The 25,903-nt window shown below is 39.2% G+C and overlaps 1 protein-coding gene across 1 annotated transcript; it reads left to right on the top strand.

The window, feature by feature from the left end:
* Positions 1 to 1,436: 1,436 nt before the first annotated feature.
* Positions 1,437 to 16,343, top strand: LOC121888303 (dnaJ homolog subfamily B member 6-like). The gene is made up of 8 exons (XM_042399745.1): positions 1,437 to 1,561; positions 8,654 to 8,776; positions 10,579 to 10,688; positions 12,150 to 12,221; positions 12,496 to 12,600; positions 15,145 to 15,279; positions 15,388 to 15,547; positions 15,650 to 16,343. The coding sequence occupies exons 2-8, from the start codon at positions 8,712 to 8,714 to the stop codon at positions 15,753 to 15,755; spliced, it is 753 nt and encodes a 250-aa protein (XP_042255679.1). The 5' UTR covers positions 1,437 to 1,561; positions 8,654 to 8,711; the 3' UTR covers positions 15,756 to 16,343.
* The last annotated feature ends 9,560 nt before the right edge of the window (positions 16,344 to 25,903 follow it).

The raw sequence follows: 25,903 nt of genomic DNA, 5'->3' as shown, positions 1-25,903 counted from the left end.
GATGTTAAGATTCTTATCCATCGTGCAATACCATCAGGGAGGCATCTGAGCTGTTACAATTTGTGTTGACAACATGACAACAACCCCAAACATACAGCGAGAGTCATTAAGAACTATCTTCAGTCCTGCAGCAGATGGTTTGGCCCCCACAGAGCCCTGATCTCAACTTCATAGAGTCAATCCGGGATCACACGAAGAGACAGAAGCAACTGAAGCAGCCTAAACCCACAACTTCTCCTTCAACTTCTCCAATATGCTTGGATCAACGTAGCTGCCAAGTACCTTGAAAAACTGTGTGCAGGTGTACCGAGGAGAACTGCTGCTGTTTCTGAATTAGGTTTCTTCTGTTTACTGAACTTTGTATGAAGTTAATTGATATAATAAAAACTATTTATGGCATTATTTTTGAAAGCATCCTCACTTTACTTATAGTGGCTAAAACTTTGGCACAGTACTGTACAAGTACCTCAAATTTGACTCAAAAATGTGTTTTTCTTCTTGTTTCTAGAGTTGAATGAGCTTCACTGTGCAGAATGATGTATGTGCAGAGTTTGGCACTAGAGAGCTGTTTCCACATTAATCTGTTGAAATAGCTGCTGTGCCTATGAGCATGATTTGTTACATCCCAACTAGTTTTGAAGATAATCATGGTCCAGTATGCAATTTACACAAGTGTGATTTGGAAACTTGAAGCCTCCAGTGCACATAACACTGAGAATGGACTTTTTAGTGAAGTAGGAGACATCTTGTGTCCAGCAGTTAAACTTCTGAGATTAAATATATTTACATATTTACAGAGTCTGTCATTTTTATTGAGGGAGAGGAAGGAGATGTCATTTTAATTTATGGCCATCAAACATCGGAATATGCTTCCAGCTGAGTTTAAACCAGTCATGTCAACATTAATTTCACAGTCATTCAGATTTTAAATTATAATGAATTGTAATTCTACAGTTGTACTGGATGAATGTGCTGATTTTTATGTGTTGATGTGTGTTTTTAGATTTGTATGCAGAGACTATGTAATGGTGTTGCATGGAAATGAATGTTTTTCTGGTAATTGTTCTGTGTGTACCTGCCCAGGGACTGCAGATTGAAATGAGCTAATAGCTAAATCTGGCATAAATCATCTCTTCTCATTTTGAGATTAATGTTTTTTGTGCATAGTTCATGTTTAATAAAGACTAATTATACTTTTCTTTCTGAAAAAAACAATTAGACACTACATTATTGTTTCAAGCAGAGTACTTTTATGACTTAATACGTGTCTGGAGGGGCTCTTTAACTACAGTACTTGAATAAATGTGCTTAGTTAACACTCCACCAATGACCATAACCCAACTAACTCTCCACATCCCACTTTTTAACGTTGACAACTCATGTGCGTTTACGTGGCGTTTCTGTTGTCCGACAGTACGTGAAAGCAGCAGCATATAGTGGGCTAGTCGTTTAGTAACACCAGCAACGACCAGCCACCAACGGCTGCACTTATCACCGTTTCCATCAGGCGAAGACAGGGGACTAGCAACATCAGAGAGGATCGGACACGTCGCTCAAACAGGCGAGTAGTCTTTGAATTAGTAGATCTGTAATTGCTGCTTGTGTCGACATGGTTTTATTTTGCTAAAAAAAAAAAGAGCGTTGAATATGTCCAACGTACGTTAACCGTCTCCTGTAGCATAACGTTAGTGTCAGTTACATGTGGGGATGCTGTGCTGTCGCAACCTGATGTCCTCGGTTATTATCGCTATCATAATGATGAATTATCATTATTATATTACATATTTAAATCTCAGGTGTGTGTGATAGGTAGTTTTAACGTTTAGCTGACCTAAAACACAAAACATGAGTGGAGCTCCTTCTGCTTGGCTGTAACGTTAGCCCCCCCTTAACCTCAATAATGATAACTTAGCTGCACTGTTAGCTAAACAAACCTTTTAAAAAAAAAGGCAGTTTATGACCGTTATTGGAAGATTTTAAAAAGCTGCTAATGGATCAGGTTAACAGACATAAATGTCATGTTGTAGCTATTTTTCTGCCACCGGTCCAAACATAGTTAGGTTTGGCAATACGAGACTTCCAGTCCGAAATTAAACTTACGACGTCACTATTTTTAGAGATGTTTTCACTTGTTATGTAACCGTGTTGCTATTGTATTATTAGTATTCTTGTGCTGTGTGTGTTCGTACATCTCAAAAATGTTTATTCGGCTTTAAGACTTTCTGGAAGTTTCTGCTTAATCTGATCCTGTGTTTCCTATTTCACAGCAGCACCTATTGTGATGCCTCATTGGTCTGTTGGATGTTAGGAGGTGCAGCTACTTAAACCACACAGGAAACAAACACTATTTTTTTTAAGTTTTGTTACCCAATTATCAGTTTCAAAAGTAACTGATGGCTGTCAGTGCTCACAGAGGCCTGGAAGAGAGGAAGTAGTACAGTAGTAGTAGCAGTACATTTGAATATTGTACTTGCAAGTGTAATAAAATACAGACAAATAACAGTAGCAGCTGCAACTCATTATTTTAAATAGAGTTTAAGGTAATCAAAATCTTAATTTTATGATATGTAATGTGTATAGAGAAAATCAAACTTTATATATATGCTTACAGTGTGTGAGGTGGAAGCTGACTGACAATATCAATATTTTTTAAATCCTTAAAGTAGTTTTTAATGCAAAAATGCCAAACATTTTCTGGTTCCAGCTTCTCAAATAGCAGAATCATATCTGACATTTGAAAACATGAATCATATTTGGATCTGAGAGTGTGTGAGGGGCGTTTTTCACTATTTATGAGTTTTTATCAGATGGAACGATTCAACGACTAATAGCAAAGATAAGATATAGACTATTACAGATAAAATACAGAATATTACATACTTGTATTGCCATGCCTACCTACAGTACATTTGGACTGGTGACAGAAACATAAAGGGCTGCAACTAATGATTCTTTTCATCAACTTGCAATTATTTTCTTGATGAACTGGTTAATTGTTTGTTCTATAAAACATCTAAAAAGTGCAAAAAATATCCATCATAGTTTCCTAAAATCTAAAGTGACATCTTGAAATTGTCTGGTTTATTAGTCCGACTGATCCAAACCCAAAGATATTCAGTTTACTGTCACATAAAACAAAGAAAAGCAAAGCAAACCCTCATAAATGATTGTTTGGAACTGAGGAATGTTTGACATTTTTGCGTCAAAAATGACAATTAATCTATTATCGAAATAGTTGCCATATAGCTACACCATAACATTTATAACGTTAACGTTCAGAAGCTCGGAAAATTATACTGTAATGGTTATAAACACTGCAAGTAAATAATTGTTACTTGCAGCCCTTTGAGGCCGTAACAAGCAAAGTTTGGTATTTTTACTGGATGAATGACTGATTTTATTTTAATAACTAGACACACTTTAACATGTTAACACACTGTAATGAAAAAACTGCTTTAAAAAGTTAAACAAATAGCGCAGATGAGATGAAACCAGTTGGTATTAGAATATTTTCTGTTCTACAGTAAGTCATGCTGGCATTAACTTCAGGGTTTAACTGGAAAAACACTGAGTACTATGTAAATACTCCTGTACAAAGGGAGCATTTACGCATACAGAGGTTTGAAATTATTTCATTTTATCATTTGAAAGTTGTTTAAGTCATCAAACCAGTTTCTAAGTGCTTCCCATATAACATTCCCATATATTTAAAAGTAGCAGATTTGTTTAAATGCATTTTAACTCTCACCTAATATCTCCACACATTCAAATTTATGGATTGTTTTCCACTCTCAGAAGACATTGTTCACAGCTGTTTACATTAAATAATCTAATCTTGAGATTAGACAAATGTTTCCACTGTTGTATAAGAGAGAGAAAAGAAAAAAATGAGAAGAAACACAAACAAGCTGCTTACAGTATCTCGCTCGCTCTCTGTAGTGTTTGAACCACAAACACTCTACTTGTTGCTGTGAATCATTTTGGGTGAAGCACAAGCGTATTAGTGTGATGTGTTTCGCTGTCATCTGTGTTTTGTCAGCTTAGTTTTGTGTTTGGTGCCAGGTTTTTGCTGCTCAGAGTCTGTTTTTATCTGGTGCTCTTGTCTTTGTTAATGTCAGATTTGTGGCGGTGTTTGAGCACTCTGGGTCTCTGACAGAGCTACTCCAGCTGGCTTTTCTTTGATTGCAATCACAATGAGGGCTTCTACTGTATGTAAGTGTTGAGCTTGTTAAAGTACGGAGAAGCAGGGTTTGGCAGGTGATAATTTAAAAATGAAGACCACAGGGGAAAATAAAAAGGGATCTACTTACTAATCTTGGTCAGTCACCATTTTTTTGTGCTTCCAGAGGTGGAAAACATTTACTGAAGTCTAATCAGAGATTTTAATCAAGAGATAAAACATAGGGCTGCTGTGCAGGTAATTAACTGGGGAGTTAATGGAAATCATTAAAGCTTTTACAACACCAATTCAACTTTATGAACCCGTACGCCGATTATCTGCTGATACTGACGTGATGTTGCTTATAGTAAGTTTGCAGTTTCCAGATGACACTTCAGCGCTTACAACTTGTGATGGCTGTTAATGTTGGAGATATTCAAGCCACGCTGCAGCGTTCCAGTCCTGATCTGTGTACTGTTATATATGTGGAACATTTTTATTATATATTTGTTTATTTTCCTCTAAAATAGTACAGCCAGTCAGTGTACAGCAGTGTAGATATGCTTGATGGCAGCTGAATAGGTCCTTTCATATGATACGTATGATATATTTTGCATAAGGAGAGGTGTTTTGCATGATATATGTGGAGTGTCAGTACGGGTCTGTATGCCCAGCATAAACTTGATACTGAAGTTCAAATACAGACTGACAGTATACATCAGCAGACCCATATTATTTAGACAACATTGACTTAGGCTATTTGTCACAAATGTATCAGAATTGGTGTATGTATTGTAGAGCTGCAACAATTAATTGATTACTTAATAGGCAACACTGTTGATATTTGAATCATCGTTAAAGCACTTCCTGCCTCCTGAATATTTTCTGGTTTTCATACTCTTTGATAATAAACTGATCATTTTTGGATTTTATACTGTTAGTCGGACAAGACATTTTGAAAAGTAACTGTGGACTCTGGCAACTTGTAATGGACGTTTTACAGATCACACAGATAATTGTTCAATCAAGAAAATAATCGGACGATTAATTGATAATGAAAATAATAGTTAGTTGCAGCCCTAATATATGGAGAGATATACAAATATAAATTGCAGTTTAATAATCTTTTATAGTCTGCACTTGCATGTATTTATGACGCTTTTCCTGTTTTGAAGTTTAAAACATTTCTGATGTATTTGTGTTTTTAATTGGTAGTCATTTATAACGACTTCATTTCCAGTAAAGTTTATTAACCAAATGTTGCTCAAAGTTTTGTTTTGACTGTTTGATAAGTTGATTGTTCACCTCAGTAAAAGTGTTCTGTGCTATATGATGTGTTCTTAGATTGAGAGAGATTCTTTCTAATGTTATCTGAATGTAGGTGAAAACTTGTTCTGACCTGATCTTGAAGCCTGGAGCCAGGAGCTCTATAATGGAATTTACCCTAATGATTATCGACTATGCGTACACTATAATCAAACAAATTACTGTATGCAAAACCTAGCTCAGCCCAATACTACAGACAGTTTTCAAATGACAGTCTAAATAAATACTGCTCGAAATAGCCTAACATCATTGTATTTCTGGCTTTACTCTTGTTTCTGATTTCCTCCTCCAAGAATTTGACTTTTATCTACTGTTACACAATATTGGCCCTTCAAGGGAAATCTTCGTTGGCACACCGGTGAAGCACAGCTGAAAAAAAAAAAAAAAAAAAGACTTGAATAGATGTTGTTGAAATCTCTCACTGCTCAACTTGTCTGGAAGCGTTTGCTCCAAAAGTCCTAGAGTCAACGCTTGATGAAAAAGATGAGCACTGAGATCAGACAGTTACTGTTGACTTCTCACCTTTCAATGCAGCCTTCTCAACCATGGACTCTACCTTGATAATCACATATAACGTCTCCCCCACAGAGGCCTTCTTTTTATCTATCTGTCCATTTTGGAGTCACCTACCATAGTTTTCATTTCATTTTGTCTGCTCATGTGTGCTCGTGGCAGTACGTCAAGGTCACATCATAACATCGTAAATTTTCTAAAAGGGCTTGGTGAATCAGCTCTGTCCTTATCTCATACTACACAAATACTGCACGCAACCGGCTGTCAATTTCAGTTTCATGACCTAAAGATAAATTCAACCGTCACTTTCGTTTCTACAAACTCTTAAAACCACAATGAGAACACAGTGAAATCTTTGCACAAACCACAACAGTGATTAGTTAATTACTCTTGAAGATGAATTGTAGGGGAAATCACTACTTGTATGTTCTGATGTTTACGGGAGGCAGATGTTCCCATAGTCAATTTGCTAAAAAATGTATGAAGTCATTTAGTTAGAGTAGACTGGTCAGGGATTGCAGCTCGGCAGGAATCCAGTGTCAAAATAATGGCTAAAAAAAAGGCAAAAAACGCTGCTTTTCTACTTGTTTTTCTTCGACTACGCTTTAATGAACAAGAATCTAGACGACCTACTGAATGTCTGACTTTCCTAGCAGTATGCTCGTCAGTAGACTCCAACTTATTTTAGGAAAACGTATAATAATTGACTACTTCTTTTAGTGAACTGATTATAACCATCACCCCAGGTTCACTGAGCCATCATGGGATTGACTGACCCACATCTGTTGCTCACTCCGAGGCACCGTACACGCTGAGCAGAGCAGGAATGCATCAGATTTGGCTGGGTTAGCTGCGTAATGCTGCTACAAGGCATAAATCTGCAGATACATGCACGGACACACACACATAAACACACCGTGCAGAACCAGAAGTTACCACATCTCTTAAAGCAGACACTAGTGTCCATTAAATCTCATCTGCTGCAGGGAAATGGTGACGGGTGAGTGGGTCGGTAATGGCTGAATACGAAGGGGGGGGGGGGGGGGGGGGGATAAAAGAAGACACATTTAATATGACGAGTCCGGACAGTAGGTTGTTTTCTCACTTTCTGGGTCATATCTCTTCATTTTTAGATTGTGGTCTATATAAGGATGTAGAGCCGGAGAGAAGAAAAGGACTTTATACATCAGTAAGTGGTGAATTTGACAGGAAAAGAGGGAGACAATAATGATGAAGTGTCAGAGGGAGATTTGGAGGTAGTGCCTGACTCTGGCATCCGTTTACTGCCAGCTCCACGGCCCAACCATGAGTCTTTCACTGGCACTGCCCAGTGCCAAACACCCCCAACCCCCCACATGCTCATAACACACAAACACAATCTAACTGCAAAGGCCACAGGTTATAAATAGCAAACAAACAGGACACAGTGGACTCCCACAGTGTAAGTAACTTATCCTTACTTGTTTGTTTATCATTTTTTTACTATGACATCTAAAACAAACACCTAAATGATTAATGTTTCTCACTGTGGGTTTCTTTGACATTTCCTTTTCTTGCTCTCTTCAACGCTCTGTCACAGACTTTATAGATTTGTGTTGCACTTAAGCGTCAATGATAAGAGCGTACGTGTATGGAAGTGGAGTCATGAAGTGTGATGCAGTTTCATTTTGGCAAAGCGTACGCAGAATACATGTTTAACTGCAGCTTTAATTGTAGAGAAGAGCTCCGACTTAGCTACTCAGACCGCAGAACAGAGCTTGAAAACCAGAGTGCACTCTGCTTGCACTGGTGTTGAAAGAAAACTTGTGACATACTGTGTTTAAGGCCCACCCACAGCGAAATCAAGAGAGGACCTTAAAGCAAATATGATAAAAGTCATATGACTGACATAAGGAAGCAGCTACTAGACTATATTTGGTTTAGAAAGGGTGTTGTCCAGTGTTTTTTTGTGGCTTGACGTAATGTTTATTTTATCATTTACAGTGTTTATGTCCATAGGTTGCTACAGATTAGATTAGATTTATGTTTGAGTATTGGTGTAGATACGGTTAAGTTGAGAAATAACATTATAAGGATCTTATATCAAAGTTTAGAGTTTAAATCTTGTCGTCTACATCTGCAAAAATGTTCATTCACCATCCACACCGAGTCAAATCTCTTTCTGCTTTTTAGTTGTTGGATTGTTGCAGCCGTCGTCATCCTATACCTACCCAGTAAGGTACAGAGAGAGAGTTTTCATCAGGCCTGTTCTGTCTTGTTTTTGAGAGGCCTCATAACTTCAACATAAGGTCAGGTTTTGAAAAAAAAAAAAATAGCTTCATGGTCTTTAGAGCTATCTCCAAAATTCAAAAGCGAAGTATGATTCACATTTTCTCTCTCACAGCCTTGGGGTGAGGGATGATCATCGGGGTTATTATGTAATTTTGCCAGGCTTGTATTAGCTTAGCTGTCCTCCTCCCTGCATCTCTATTTCAGTGCAGTTGATTACATTGTTGGGTTTTGCCCCCTTCCCTCTCCTTTCCAAGTTTACCCCTTCTGGACTGGAAGGGAGGTGTCGTATCCGTCACACATGGCTACTCTCAGTTGAAGAAGATCTCTCTCCGTGATCTCTCCGTGCTAACATGTCTTAACAGAACTTTTACTGTCTTTCCATAGAGGCCAAGAAGGGGACCCTCGCACAGGACGGCACCCACAAACACACACAGACAGAGCCATGGTGGAATACTACCAGATATTAGGAGTCCAGAAAAATGCAACACAAGAGGACATCAAAAAAGCGTGAGTGCCCTGGAGTGTTTTCTCTCCCCACCCCTCCCCCCCGTTGTTGTTGTTTGAAATGTCACTCAGTGGACTGTAATAGGTTAATCATTGAGTAGTATAAACTGACACAACAGAGACAGACTGCAGTGCAGAAAGTTTCCACTCCTCTCCCTGTAACTTTCCCCCCTGCACTCACCCACTACTCACTGTCGCCCACTGAGCGGACCAGTTTAATTTAATTGCACTTTCTCACAGGTTTCTCAATAACACATTTTGTTTTGAGTGTGAAGTGAAGAGTTTCCGATGAGTTTTGTTGTATATTCAAATGTTAAGGAGACATTGTCCCCAGAGAATCTGAGAAGTGGTTCTAGGAAATGCAGTAAATCACTAAGGGAATAAAAACATGCAAGACAGGAGGAAACTGATGAACACGACTGATTATCGCTGATTACATCAACTTGTAGAAGAGTATTCAGTAAATACAGAGAGACTGTGTTCTGTATGCACTACTACTTAGAATGTACTACTTAGAAACACCAATCAATATGTCCTATCTTTAGCCTGTGACCCCAACTCCCTCTTCTTGATCTCTGAATTATTAGCCATGCTAGCAGCACAGCTATATAGATATCAATGTCAGTCCACCATTTTGGTTCAGATTGAAATATCTCAACAGCTATCGGATGCATTGCCATGAAATTCGGTACAAACATTCATGATGAGTATGAATCCTACTGATTTTTACCTAGCATCGCCAGCAGGTTGACTTTTGGGATTACGAGTAAGATACCTTGACTAGGGCTGCAACTACTGTGTATTTTCATTATCAATTAATCTATATAAAGATTTAATGTCTTAGATCTCATGGTGGTGTTATCAGATGTCTTGTTTTGTCTGATCAACAGTCCGAAATCCAAAGATACTCAGTCTTGACAACTATTGAGTAGTTACTTAGCTTAGTTAATGTGCTGATCTCACTAAACCTTGTTAAAAATCAACATGTTAGCATAATGACATTAGCATTTAGCTTAACACACCACTGTGCCTCGGTACAACCTCACAGTGCTGCTAGCATGGGTGTAGACTCTTGTTCGTTGATTAAATGTAATGGATATTAAATTAAAGCCAGGAATAGCACAGATGTTTTAGTTCAACATGTTCAGAATACAGACAAAGATAATGAGTCTTTACGAGCGGCTTCTGACTACAAAGACTGTTATGTTACACGATTATCACCCAGCCTACATTGTTCAACTTAGTCTGGCTGGTTGACCATTGACCAGGCTTTAGACAGCCAGATAATGTCACAGATTACAACAAAGACATCCACTACAAAGACTATTCACCAAAGATCCATAAGGGAGTCAATCCCTGGATTGTGTGCAGCCTTTTTTTCGCCGGCCAACCTTCAGTCCTCGGTCTCATCTGCAGCATCTGTGCGTCCGCTGCCGACACTGCCGTTGGGCTTAGAAGCAAACAGCTGATGCAGCGTAAGCCGCTGTACGAGCCTACGCTGCACGTCAGTGGAGTTCAGCCTGTCTTTGTTATTTCTGCTTCGCTGGGGAGAAGGACGTTATGTTTATGTGTACATAGAATGATGGTGGTCGTCTGTGTGTTTGGTGTAGTCATGGTTGCCACACTATAAAAAGAAGCATGTGGATATGTGTTTCAGATAGGGGGATGTCTGGTATACATACATACACATTTTCCACCTCCCATCTTTGAAATAAGACCTGACATCTACTGTGCATGTCACGTTGTGTTCTTCTCTGTCTTGCTTTATAAAGTATATATTTTTACTGTATGGTTTTTTGTTTCAGTTACAGAAAACTGGCATTGAAGTGGCATCCAGACAAGAACCCAGACAATAAGGAGGAAGCAGAGAAAAAGTTCAAAGAGCTGTCAGAGGCATATGAAGTGCTCTCAGATGGTAAGACTTTACTGCCAAGAGAGAAAATCTGATGTATATCAGCCAAGTAAAGTACTGAATATATGATTGTGATGGCTGGTGTTCGTCTGAAGTGAACTGTTTTAAAAAACTTACAGGTCTTGTGATTAGTGCCTCAAATTTCCGAAGTTGACTTTTGTAAGTAAAGTTGCACTTCAGTGTCTGATTACTAGATTACCAATACCATACCTTACATATGAAGCCAATGCCAAAACAATACTTTTTTGATACTTAACTTACTTTTTACTTTATTTATTTACAATTATTTTAATTGAAAAATCTATTAAACATATTCTCAATGACTTAATTAATCTTTTTGTACATACAATTACAGAAAACAGTGAAAAATACTCATCACAAGTACCCAGAGCCCAAGGATGTCTTCATTTTTCTGGTTTAAAGCCTTTAAATGTTAAATTTGGTTTAAACACAAGCAACCTGACAAGAAGTTTGCCCGAATAAAGTCTAACATTGGCGGATTATGTTTTTAAATAAGAAACAATCTGATCATAGAGAATATTTTAACAATTGATACTTGGTGCAACAAATTTAGCTCTGTAACAAAAACTGAGAGAATTGAGAGAAAACACAAGTGTTAAAGAAATCTTGAGTTCATCAATTCAGAAACTTCAGGAGATATTGATGTCTAAAAAAAGATTTATCGACAAACACAAACTTTATCGACAAAGGAAATAGCAGTCACAATAATTAGACCCAGTGAAATACTCGGGCACATCTGAAGGTTAAGAGTTGAACCACTCTCAGTTATTCAGGCAGCGCCCAGCTGACCTTGTCCATAGTCACATCAACAACACAAGATCGTTTACTTTAGCACTGTCTCTATGGCAACAATCATAAAGACAGGTCAGCTCAACCGGGAAGGAGACAGCTGTCTGCCCCTCACTGTCTGTTTGTCTAAGGAGCATTTCACACATGAAGCGTTTCATATATGACACGTATATGAAAACTCAGCCCGACTGCTTACATGTAAATTTATAATGAATCAAAGCAGGTAAACAATTCCATCAGTCACGTTTCTGTTTCTGAAGTGGATGTGATTTCCAGAATAATGCTGTAAATATGAGTGTAGCACGTTGAGAATTCAGATATACGTCTGAGAGCACAGCAGAGGCCTGTAACATTTTCATTGTCAGTCACAGTTATGCACCAGGCATCCAGTCACAAGAAGCAGACATTGTTAGTCTTTGCTGTGCACAATGTCTGCATTGTTTCCTGGGGTGTGTATTTCTTCTGGTATGGCACAAACTTCTTGTGTTTGTGTTTTCCTGTTTGTCAACATTTAAGTGAAGTAAATGATTGAATGGGTTGGTTGGGGCGTCTCCTAACAGGTACCCTGACAGAGATTTACAGTACCACAGGGTGGTAATTTTCTCCATATGTTGGTCTGGTTTTATCTTGATCTCTTATCTCTCATCACCACAGAAAACAAGAGGAATATTTATGACCGATACGGCAAAGAAGGTCTGTCAGCAGGAGGAGGAGGAGGAGGAGGAGGTAAGGAGAAGACTTAAATAACAAAATATTTATGTCATTGCAATGGAGATGATCATTAAGATCATCAGTGCTATCATAGAGAAAATATGACAAACATGAAACATAAGCTACGAGTAGTAACATATTAACTTTTATTAGTTCAAATTAAGCACAGTAAGAGCTTTGTATTGCACGGATATATTTTATGATCTATTATGATAGCCCTGTTTATAATCCTATCTCGGAGAAATAATTATGTAATTTATGAGCTTTGTCTTTGTTTAATGTTGCACAGGAGGCCATTACGATCACTTTGGTGGCAGCAGCTTCACATTCCGTAATCCCGAGGACGTTTTCAGGGAATTCTTTGGTGGCAGAGATCCATTTGCAGACTTTTTTGGTAAGTCCATCGGATTCCTGTCGCGAACAGCATCACAGAGCAAACTGGTCTGTGCCCTTAGAGGCCCTGCGGGGATTTCTTGGTTTCATTAGGGAAGAACCGAGGAGAGTTATAGACTGTTGACTATGTAATAGCTATTATTAACTTCATATTCTTATCTGGTCAAAAATATACATGCATGACCAGGGGTAGACTTATAGAGAGAGAGAGAAAGGGAGAGACTTATATGAAAATTATAGGCTTATATGAAAACTACGGTGTTATTTTGCCTGTTAGCTGTTAGCTAGCAGCTCCTGCTGTGTAGAAATGTGGAAGATAGAGCATTAGACCCAGGAAACTTTCTGTAAATCCGGGCGCTAATCCCCACAGCAATGTAATGTGCATCTCCAATATGCTGAACGATGTTCACCTCAGGAGGTCATCTGCTGCTAAATGTCACATGTTAGAAAACAATGAGTATCTCTGCACTTTGTCATTAACCTGGAGCTCGTTAATATACTCCACCGTGTTGAAATATTACATTTGCTTGTTTTAAAGGAAGGGCTGAAAGGAAAGCAGGAAAAAAAAAAACACCGCTCTGGTACTTTTTAATCAGATGAGGGAAATAACAAGAAGGAAAGTTATTGTACTGCTGGTAACTGTATTATACTGTTGACCAGCGGCTGCACATTTGTTGAAATCACAGCGTCGTATAGAGCCAAACAGCTGATTATATCACATGTAGAGTAGTTTTAAATGAAGCATAATCTAGTAATAGGAGTTTAGCGCCTGTCCTGGGTTGTCTGGGTTCAGCAAAAGGCTGATTGGAAGGCATGTGTAGTTCACCCCGTGTAGCTCTAAATATGGAGCTCAGACGCAGGCAGAGGATGGATTTGAACGTCTACATCACTCAACTGGAATGCTTTCAAAAATAGCTTCCGTATTAAAACAAAAGCAGATGTAATAACGGCAAGTGTGTGTGTCCGCATGTGTCAGAGCACATGTAAAACGTGGTACGACGCAACCCCGGGACAAACTCTCTGTTCTGAATTAGCAGCACTCGTAGGGAAAGACAAGAAAGCAGACATGAAGTTTTATATCAGATTATGTTTATAAGCCGTGACACTGGCATGTATTTATTAACATAAACGGGATAAAGCGATAGATCACAGCTGTTGCTGTTTACGCTCTTCAGTAAACAGCGACAGTAAAAAAAAGCAGAACCATAAAGCTGTCGACACCGTCACACTGAAGAGTAAAGTTCAAGTTCTATTTAGACCGAGACAGGATATGTTTCTTCCTTGGAGAAATGTATATAAGCAGCCTTTTTTAAAAAATTTTTTTTAACTTTTCTTAAAATGGCTGCCACAAAGAGCGTTCAGATATGTTTTTAAAATCCCATCCAGCCTCCAGTCCTGACTGTCCAGCAGCTCGTCTCAGTGAACAGCAGCTGGTCCTCTGGATCTGTCACTCACCCACCTCAGAGCAGCCAGCACACTCAGGAGGGGCAGGGTGTGTGTGTGTGTGTGTGTGTGTGTGTGTGTGTGTGTGTGTGTGTGTGTGTGGGTGCTGTTGAGACAAATACAGATCCACATGATGACGAGGGCTTAGTCGTCTGCCAAGAACAGCACACACTCATTCTCCAGTGAACATGTGAAGAAGTAAATGAGGAGGCGATATCAAAGAAAGAAGGAAAAACTGCAGAAATGATGTGTAACCATTGAAATGAAACAAAGTTGATCGATCATACGTCCTGTTCCTTTTTCTAATCATGTAGTTATATTTTTAGACGTTATGTTATACCTGTACATTCTGTACAACACCCACTGACTGTCATTTTTAATTTATTCAGTGCTATTATGCCCTGTGCGATGTTGCATAGGCGTGGCACATTCTTCACTGATTTAATCTCAGGTTTTTGTGCTCGACAGCACTTTGCTTTTTCTTTAAGAAAGCCTTAACTCGTTAAACTCAACTCTCTTCCCCTCTCTTTGCGTACGCTGAACATGTCCACGAGAACTTAAGCAGAATTCAAATGTTTAAGCAGCGTTTCTCTCTTTCTTCCTCTGATGTCTTACATGACAGCTTTGTTAGAGCTAAGCTGTCTCCTTTGATTCTCCCGTCAGGTAAATGGACAGTAATGCGGTTACAACAGTGGTCAGGGGATACTTTTATTTTAAGCTTTTTTCTGGCAGAAGGAACAAGGGGAGCTTTCTTGTGGCTGCCTCGGATCGGAACATTCAAGGTTGAAGGAGGAGTCCTCTTTCAGTAAACGGTGCCAGTGAATCCAGCCTTATCCTGCTGGGGTGACCCAGATTGGCAGTGCGCAATTAGTAGCATGTCCACGGGGCTTTAGGATGAGAATTAGCGGTGGGCACTTTGACAGTTTAGGGTTAAGATTCTAGAAATTACACATCGGTCCACTTTCATTCATCACAGCTTGTTTTGTTGTTGTTGTTGTTGTTATCAGGCACTTAGACATCAGCTTTAAAGCTTTTTGAGAACAAAATGTCAAGAGTCTTAGAATATCAATCACCGAATGATCCGCTGTGATTCCCTCCACAGCTGATGACCCCTTTGACGATTTCTTCGGAGGTCACAGTCGCCACAGGGGCGCGAGCCGGAGCAGGACGGGCGGGTCGCTCTTTGGTTTCGGGAGCTTCCCGGCGTTTGGACACGGCATCACCGGGTTCGATTCAGGTGTGTAACATCCCAACAAAACAACCTCACATTTAGTGGATCCTGGATTCATCAAGAATTCATGACGCTTCTTAATTGTAACGTTCTTAAACGCACGCTCTTTTGTAGGTTTTAGCTCATTTGGAGATATGGGTGGAGGAGGATTCACTTCCTTCTCTTCTTCATCTTTTGGCGGCGGCGGCGGCGGCGGAGGAGGAGGAATGGGTAACTTCAGATCTGTGTCAACCTCCACCAAGTTCATCAACGGCAGAAAAATTACTACAAAACGGTACCTTGATGTCAAACTCAGGAGCATTTTTAAAACTATCAGACTGACTCCATGATCTCTAAAGAGCCTTCCTCATCTGCTTTTTTTTCCCGTCTCTAACAGGATCGTGGAGAACGGCCAGGAGCGGGTCGAAGTGGAGGAGGACGGTCAGTTAAAATCTCTAACAGTTAATGGTAAGGAGCAGCTCCTAAGACTGGATAACAAGTAATAATCTCACCACAACATTTGACCAACATACAGTTTTCTCACCTGGAAAAACTCGCCCAGTGACTATGTTTGCTACCGGCAGTTGGTCTCTCCTCTCTCTCTCTCTCTCTGTCCTCCCGCATCTCATTCCCGAAGAACAATTTTTCTCATTTTAGCTTAGCTTCAAGGGAGGTGAGAGAGACGTTCACAGTATTTGTATATTTGTATTTATTCCATTATTTTAGGGGACCATCTTGCTGGGATTTGTGTTTTTTTTTGTTTTGTTTACCAAAATAAATTAATTGTATATTTTACTTCAGCCATATGCACAGAGCTGGGTACGTGCTATATAATATTGTTTTTTTTCCTTTGGGGTAGATATTTGTCTTTCTTTTTGTAGCAGGAAAACAAGATGCTGTACATTTGACTTACGCATGTCATTTTTGCTCCTCATTTCATTTGACCAATTTAACAAGAGAATGATTAAAGCTTAACCACTTCGCCCTAATGTCTTTAACTTCACCTTGCTAACCTGTTAGCTGTTATCATGTCCACGCGTGTGTACTATGAATGACATAGATTATTAATAAATTAATTATAATAATGTGCATTTTTCTTCCTTTTTTTCATTTGTTTGTGTATTTGGGAATATCACAGTTTGTTGCATTTGTTTCTGCATGATTGCTGATTCCAGGAGGCTGCTTCACAGTAACACAAACCACACAACACGTTTACACTGTTAATGCACAGACATTTTTTTTTTTTTTTTTCCCCATTGTTTGTAAAAAAAGAAAATGAAAATAAAAGAGTTAAGATCTGGTCAATAAACTTCAGTTTGATTTCGTTGAAGGGTTTGTCGCAGTCACCTGGTGTCTGTGTGATATTTCTTTTTGCTTGAGTGGCTTTTGATCTTCTCACTCTTCCTGGAGGGGTGGAGGTGTGAGGGGTATATGTGTGTGTGTGTGCTTTATGCCTGATCACGTTTGAAACCTGCTTCACACAACCGCAAAAAATAAAGGAAACCACAGCGGCTGCCTCTTTTCGTACACTCACTACCCATCATATATCTCACCGTGTGCATATTTAACCTACTAATGCATCAGTGTGAGTTAAGATGACTCATATTAGGGCTTGGTCACTGATACTACACTACATGATTTTGTGCTACATGTGCTCTTACTTAAATAATCCAGTCACTTCCTGGAAATCATGAGTAAGATATAAGTCAAATTAATTAATTTTGTGTATCTCTAAAGTGGGTGGTAGGTATGTTTTACCTCTACAGGCCAGGTGAGGATGAATCAACACCCACCTTCATGATTCATGTGCCCTTCCTCTTGTTTCTTCATTTCCTTTTTTGCTCCTCCTATCTAGACATATTTATGGGTCTATAAAAGAGCTGATAGTGCACCTCTTGAATACATCCTCAAACAGATCTTGTGCTCTGCAGAGCCAAATGAAGGACTCATAACTAAACTAATCATATTCGTGCAATCCTTCTGTCCAAACCTTATCTGACACTGTAGCTGAGAAAATCCAACTCATGTGGGTCTGAATTTTGTTTCATTAGGAGACATTCATGAATACTTGCATTCTGTCTCATTTAACATGAGATAGGCTCAGATTCATTCAAGTTAAATTGGGTGGTGCACGAAGTATAATTGCAGTTGGCTCAAAGGTCAGTGTGTACAGAGAAGAGAGTGTGTGTGTGTTTCTTGTGGAATGTGCTCGGGGCTAGTTTATTTACACAAGCCCCGCTGCATATTTTTGTGAGAGGCAAGTCAGGAAAACTAAAGAGAAAGAAAAGAGCAGGGTGAAGCCTTCAGCTGAACGTTCATACATAACAGCATGACTCTGACATGTGATGTTTTTGTATGGATGAATAGAATATGAAGGCTGTGTTTGTGTGTTGGTGGGGTGAATGTCATGTCTTCAAGCGTGCTGCTTGTGTCAGTTTTGGCCCCTTAATTTCCTCTTTTTTTTTTCCCGACAGTGCTGATAGAAATGGTGGCTGCGCTTGCGCAGTGCTGTTGCTAGGTGACACTGCAGCCCTGCACCAATCTCTATTTCTTACATAGACACCCCCCCATCCCCAACCCCTCTCTGTGTCGGTGTGTATTTGTGTGTTAATGTGCACAATAGATAAGGGAAGGGGATTATTACATTAACTAACAATGAAAGTGAAGTACAGTAGCAATATCGCCTCATAAATCACATGGTCTTCATCTTTGGATCTACACAGATGTCAGTATTTTAATTTCATATTTTTTGAATTTATATTAAACTTACGGGAATCTGTAGAAGTCAAGATTCACATGATTAACTTGTTATAAAGAGATAATTAAGCGGCAGAAAAGGTGCTGCAGAAACAGGGATTATATTTATAATGCAATAGCGCCCTCTCCTGGATTAACAGAGGTTCTGCATGCTAGAATTTAGGGCGGTTTCTAAAAACCGTATAGTCTAGGAAATAACCGGTGTAAAATAAGTAAAAGTAAAATGATTAGACCATAATTCATTTTGAAATGTCCATTGGGAAAAAAAGAAATGCTGCCTTTTATCAGACATTTGATTTGAAGATGGACCCTCATGTGGCCACTAGATGACACTGTTTGTGTACAAAAGACAGCATGACATCACAATTTCCACAACAGGAACCACAAATCCTGAAGAAGCTGGACTGGAGCAACACATGACATGTGATTTTTGTAATTTTTTTTTTAAAAATGTAAAAAATTAAATTTCCTCAAACTAACCATCAAACATGTCATCATAATTCATATTTAACTGCACTTTCTCTTTTCATCAGTTATGATTTGATAAAATCTGCCTTTCTTCAAGAGGCCATTGTAGAGCTTCCTCTCATTAAAAAAAAAGTCTTGCAGCCTTTTCCTCCATCCATCTTTTCCACTATGACACCTAATGCTATGATTTCCTGTCCAAGAGTTTCCCTGTGTTATGAAAGATGGCTTCCTGTTGGCTGAAACCAGCATCTAGTTTTAATCCCACTCCACCTCATCTGCTTGACAGCTAAACATGAAACCTCGGCTCGGCCCTGGGCCACTGGCCGCTTTATGAACGATGGGAAAGATAAGCTGCCAGTTTCTCTTTGGCCGTGTCTGAACAAGGACACGGACAGTATCTCTCTTTAGCAGTGGAGTCACATCAGCACGACGGCAGACTTCTTGAACCGGGGGGAAGGTGGACTGTTGAAAATAATCTGGTCCACAGTTGTAGTTGTCATGTAGGGTTAGCCTCCTCCTGTACGGTGATTTATTTTAGGCTCTCTCAGTCCTCCAGCCTGCTGCAGTAAGGCTGGTTTTTGTCACTATGCAGCAACACATACAGATAGACACATATATTTTGTGTCTGTGTATGTTTAGGCATTAACCCTGATGTTTGTGCTTGTTTCGGTGTAGACAGTGCGCACCAAACTAGCCTTCACAGACACACACACACATACAGCATTGTTTGTCCTGGAGACTAATGACAGGCACTCTGAAGACAATAGCTGCAAATGAAAGCATCCAGGAACTCGACTGTGTTCACTCTGCTTCTCAAATTAAGTCCTTGATCCAGTAAACAAAAGGCCTCTTTTTATGAGCATTAAAAGATCTCATTATCATCATTGCTCTTTGATATTGCTTTGTTGAAATTAATTAAATGATGATGGATTATGCGGCTTGATAGCGGAAGGAATCTTATCACCCAGGTAACCGGACCGTGATAGATGCAAATATTGATCCTCTGGAGCAAAAGGACGCTGGAACAAAGCGCACAACTTTAAAAGTCACACGCACGTTGTGGCTTAATCCAGCTGTCTAACTTCGCCGCTGCAAGACTGATAGGATCACCAGATGTCTTACAAAGGGGGCAATGCAGGTTGAGATTAGTTTTTTTTTCTCCCAAAAGTGGATGGAGACAGAGTAGCTGCAGCCTTGAGAGTAAAGCCACCAATTGTCCTGTTTTCTGTTCACTCCACTGGGAGCTGGAGCCCTGCAGGGTCGACTCAGAGTGTGTTCGGTTGCTGATTTGCAAAGTCTGAAATAAAGAAAGCCTGGTCTTTAAAGTTCAGGTGTGTTTAGCAAGAAAATAACCTACATTCTACAAAATAACGCACCCAATCCGACCTTAACACACTCACAAAGCATCTGTGACGAAGAGACCGACATGGGTCAAAATAGATGACCTGCAGTAATAAGATGCCTTTTTCAAGGAGAATTGAAATCCGGTGACGTCTTTGTCTCTGTTTAGGCCATGCAGCCGTCCTTGATTGCCTCAAAACCCTTGAGCTCCTCTTGAAAGAATTGAAAGATCTCTACCCTCCTATACCTATAAAAGGCACATCTATGTTACGTGAAGGAAAACATCAAGGATAGTGTTTCCATGTAGCCAGAATGTCCTGCGTAGTTTTACTATCTACATTTAAGTGACTATATGTTTTCGTTGAGGTGGCTTTTGCTCCTGCAGGTATACAGCAAATATGTCAAACAAAGCTGCCACTTCTCTTAATGACTTGTGATTTGCTCAAGGCCGGGGCTCTTACACACCGTGCAGGGGATTTGAAATGCTGGTGCAGATCCTCCTCTAAATAGGACCAGGTTCAGCACGGCGAGCATCTGGCCTCTTTTCTTCTCCTCTCCACTGCCTTAATTACACAACACAATGGCGATGAGATCTGCCTGTAATCTCGCAGCATAATAAGTCTCCCCCTTTCCTCCCCCCCTGCTATACCCTGCCTGTCACTAATTCAATATAAATGTAAATTACCTAGAGAAAAGAATAACCAAATCTCATTTTATTTACATGACTAATCACAATAAAGTCAGGCAGATGAAATATGAATGAAATATATGGTTGGCGTTTGAAAAAGAAAGGCTTGTATTGCCTTGGGGACTCTTTGAACTTCTTGTTTTATATCATCTTTGTTGTTTCATGTTGGTTACATCAATATACCTTTTTGCACTTGTGCTCAACTTGCTGTAATAGGTGTGTGTATCTATTTTGTTTTCTGTCTGATTGTATTCACACTGCCAAGGGCGTCACAAGGTAATATGTTTTCCTTTCAGCTTACTTTTTTTTTTTTTTTGGTACCGCACATCTCATGTCAGAGGGCTGAAACTCACAGAAGCTACACAGAAATGAAAAAAAAAGAGATCTAATGCTGGATGAAACACCTCAGGCTATCCATCCAGACAGCGAGAAGGTTTTAGGTGTGATTCATTCCCTCTCTGCTCTGCCCACACCCACAGACATCGGCGCCGAAGACCACTTGGAGGACGAGTTTCGTCGCCGCAGACAGAATACACTTCCTGGCCTCGGCTTGCATCAGCGCTACCTGAGGAACTCCGCCCAGAACCCCTCAGAGGAAGAGGAGGAGCACGGCCTACAGAGCCTGGGACTAACGAGAGGTCCGCCCACCCGCCACCGCAGGGCTGATTAATTACCAGCAGACAGTGCTCTCCTTTAAAGAGTAGAGTCTTAATAAACGCGGCTAATTGTCTGCTTTTGTGTCTGATGGCCACACAATGGATGATGACGAAGAGTGGCGTGCTTGATTGGCAGATGTAAACACTGAGAACAGAGGTGTTCATTAGCTGGCTCTGTTCTACACCGCGGTAACGACCAGAGGTCAGAGGTTGCCCCCTGTTTTCCTTCAGGGGGTCAGGAAGTCACGCACAAAAGCTGAGCAATTATCTGCAGCACACAGTGTTTTATAATAGCAGCTTCATTAGTTAAGTAGGGAACCTTTAATTTCACTGAGCATATAGTCCCTGCTGAGATGCAAACAAAGGCCGCAATTCTCTCTCTGAGATAATGACTCAGATAACGACTCAAATATGGTGCCTCGGAGAGTGAGTTTTCAACTACTGCGGCTGTTGGCTGAAACTTAGATTTCCGAATGTGACAATAATCAGTAGCACTTTCTAATGATTCACCATTTTGATGTGTTTTCAATGATTGATAAAGTATTAATTAAGGCTTTGTCAGAAAGTTACAAGAACAACTTCTCTCTCAAAACACTTGTTTATCTTTTTTAGCTCTTGAATTCATTATCAGTGGACTGTCTGACCTCTGACCGTTTGGAAAAGATCTTCTCGTACTTGAGAACAACCAGGCCTATTTAAAAATTAGGAAATATTGCATGTGAATAATTGCATTCAAGATTTACGATGGATTTTTTTTTGGTTCACTTAGAAAAATCTGTAACAAAATCAGTTTTATGAGAATTTCTTAATGTGTCAAATACTGTATGATAGTACATTACATATCATTACATATGGTCTGTGAAACTGACAGCAACTATGGACTTACGATAGCATCATAACGAAGAAATAACAAAATTGACGATGTGCAACAACAAATAACTTTCACTCAGGTGAAGTTAAAGATCCCCTTCAGACATGTTTTAATCTATATACGGCAAAATACTTGATGATAATTTGTGTCTAATATGGTTTTTCCACAGAAAAAGTTACATTATCTTGTTAAAATTGTTAAATTGACATCTACTCCTTCTCCCTCGTTAAAAATCCAGAATCTATGAATATGTAAATATTCATGTATTCTAGATATAGTTTAACTGCTGGACACAAGATGTCTCCTACTTCACTGTGAAGTCCATTCTCAGTGTTTGTGCACTGGAGGCTTCAACTGTCCACATCACACTTGTATAAGCTGCATACTGGACCACGATTGGCTCCACACTAGTTGTGATGTCACAGATCCTTCTCGTAGGTACACGTGTTAAACTGAGATTTTCAGTGAGCAGCAGATGAATGTGAAAACAAACTCTTCATGTAGAACATTCTGCAGAGTGAAGCTCAAACATTCGAGTGAAGGAACAAGAAGAAAAACACATTTTTGAGTGGAGGGGGACTTTAAACCATGAAACTAACCTTTCTGACTCCATAGGGGTCAAGGGTCAACAACTACAATATGAGCAGAATACAAAAGGATCATATCATAACCTGACAAACCATAAGTCATTCTTTTTAATGGCTTATAACTGATCTCTAAAGCATTATTAAAGTATTTACAGACCATTAATAAAGACATTACAGTGGTTACAGTATCTTATTAGAAAGTGGTAACAAAAAATAAAAAATATTTAATGATTGTTTTTTTTCTTCTTCTTCCTCTGCAGGACACATGGACACCAAGAGAAAGAAACTGTGGTTAAAGGAGGCAGAGTCCAAAAAGAAAAGAGCCGCTCGACTCTTCCCCCGATTTGGCGGACTTGGTACCTTTTTTTAAACGCCCTCAGACAAATACTTATACGCACACACCTACAGTATCTATATTTGTTGGCAGAAGTGCCATCAATCATACGTGGCATTAGTTCGTCTTTGCTTTGTATCCGAGGCCCTGCTTTCATCAACGGTAGCCAGCAGAGACCTCACTTCAATGTTTTGTTTTATCCATGATACATTTTTATTTTAGTTGAGCTTCTGCTAATTCTGTATTTATTGTGGGTGGGCCCTGCGGACGTACTGTACAGTGAGAATTCAGAACCTTAATTAATCTCTGATGATTGGACTTTTCCCACTTTTTACAGCACATGTTTTTTAAAAAGTGTTGTTGGGTTTGAAAGTATGCAGGTGGAAGGAGAATTACGGTAGCAGCCTTGTTTGTGATAAGCATGAAAATTACTGCACTAATGCTGTATAGCATGTGAGAATAAGTGAAGGTCAAGCTATTCAGTGGATCTTTTTTTTTTTTCAATAGAGAGAAGGAACGAGAGGGATATCTCGAGACAGAATGAAAGTAGTGAAGAGTGAGGCGTATTACAGAAACACGTCCTGCTCACTCCTCCATCATACATGAAAACTGACTATCAACACTCTGGCGGTAACATTACACACTCTTTTCCCACTATTCCCACAGGGTGAAATATAACTGTTAACCTCTCTCAGAGTCATTATTTTGTTTTCTTTTTTTTTGTTGTTGTAGGATTCTTTGTACAGAGTGGATTCAGCAACATGTTAACCTTCAGTGGGTGTTTGTGTTTAACTGATTTCTTAAACAAAATGTCAGTTTCCCTCAACTGATTTGTCCTTGACAGTTTGTTCTCATTATTATGTGGGAATGTGGACGTGTAGACATTCAAGATATGTTCATTTTTTATGGACTCCTACCAATAAATGCTTTAAGAAAAACTAATCTTCATGGGTAGCCATTTTTAATTCTATCTAATGATATCTAAATCTATATTAGAGAACTTTATTGATCCCCATATACAGTGTCAAACAAATCACAGCAGACGTACTGCCACTACAGTATTAACACTAACACACAACTTAACACATATACATATGAGGACATTAGAGTAGCTCAAGCCACTAGACAAAAAAAAACCCCAATGTGAGTGCAATTAATCAATTAATAAATAAAAGGCTGATCATAACTCATGCATCTAAAAGGAACACATAAATAAAAAATAAAATATGAAATGAAACCTTGTCAAAGAATTGTCAAAAGTACAACTCATATCTCAAGAAACAAGTAAATATCACATGTCCTTCATAGGTTTCACAGCTGTGGGCTCAAAAGTCCTTCTAATAGTTCTGTGGAGCATCTGGACATCTGTATAATGTTTACTCAACTAGAACAACTAGAAACACCAAACACATTGCTGACCTTCAAACTGAAGTATGATTTCAACTATCCTCCTTTCCTCCAGAACCTTTTCTAATACATCAGAAGTCAAACCAATTGAAAACAGCCTTCTTCATAAACTTGTAAATCTCCTTTTCTACCTTTGACTGTAATTTTCTTACCCAAAGAATACATTTAAACGCCTCCATCTGACCTTGAAGTATGTTAGTTTTCTGAGGAAAAATAGCCTTATATATACAGTACCAGTCAAAAGGTTGCACACACTTTCCCATTCTCTTGAATGTTTACAAACTTTTGACTGGTACTGCATATAAACATATATTTTAGCTTTATCATAAAACATGGAACAAATATATTTAAACCTGCATTCATTTTTGGCCACCAGGGGGCAGTGCAACAAGCACTAGAAAACATGTTAGCTAGCAATGGCTTTACGGGCACGGAGCAACATTTGTGTTCATTTGGAGTCATGTTTTTGTCCATCTGATGAATAAAAAGTATCAATATTTATTCTTCTTTTAGCTCTGTTTTGGTCTTGACCAACTCCTGAGGCAAAAGTCTGTTTATTAGCTGCTAAATGCTCCACCAGCTAGTTCCTAACTTTTGTTTGTCTGTTGTTTAGTGCTGATGAGATAATGTACCTGGACAGCAGTTTTATCACAGCTTTTTCCCAGTTGCCTGCTGCGCCTAAAAATTATGCTGTGAGTCAAAACATTAAAGCTGCAGGCAGTAAAACCAAACAAATGCTAAAGCTAAAAATGCTAAAAAAGAAAAAAAGAGGAAATGCAGAGTCAGGTGGTGTCATATGTCATATTACACATTTGATCCATTGTCCATGTAAAAAATACTGACTAGCAGCTTTTAACCAAATTGCTCTCTGGCTACAGCATAAAAAATATAAACACAGCAACACAATATCTTTAATCAACTCAAATTTCAATTTCTTCTTCTTCTCGTCCTTTATTTAACAAGGTATTAGTCTCGTAGATTAAAATCTCTTTTTCAAGAGTGACCTGGCCAAGAGAGCAACATAAACATTGTTCCAACAATAAATACAAACAACATAAACAATTTGTTAACATATAGCCAGGTCACTTGAACTGCTTTATGTCTGTATGTATGTTTCTTTACCAACTGCTCTCCTAAGCACAGTAATTGAATAGAAGCAGGGACAAAACACCCTGGATTCTCCTGTCACATGGGCAGAGCCCTAGAAGGAGCCGAATTCTCAGATTATTTTCAATGAGCCTGCAGTGCTTTGTATTATTCATGTGGCAGAACGCATGCACATGACCCAGCAACTCATTTGGTCGTTGTTCCAATGCAGCCAGTAGTCTCTAAGGGTTTAATTAAACAGTGTCGAGGCAGTGGCCCATCTCCCTCCATTGCCTTACTTTTTTTTTTTTTTTTTTTTTTTACAGCCCTCCTCCTCCCAAAGTCATTACACAACTGTTTCTGACTGGGAGAAAAAACTGTGAAATCCTCCTATTGACTTCCACTCTGAGGACATCTACCTCCTGAGGAGTGAAGAGCAGAGTGACAGCTCACTGT

Source organism: Thunnus maccoyii, chromosome 21, assembly GCF_910596095.1.
Source record: "Thunnus maccoyii chromosome 21, fThuMac1.1, whole genome shotgun sequence".
In the NCBI taxonomy this organism is placed as follows: Eukaryota; Metazoa; Chordata; class Actinopteri; order Scombriformes; family Scombridae; genus Thunnus; species Thunnus maccoyii.
The sequence above is the reverse complement of the archived record's forward strand: the minus strand, read 5'-3'. Positions and strand labels throughout refer to the sequence as shown.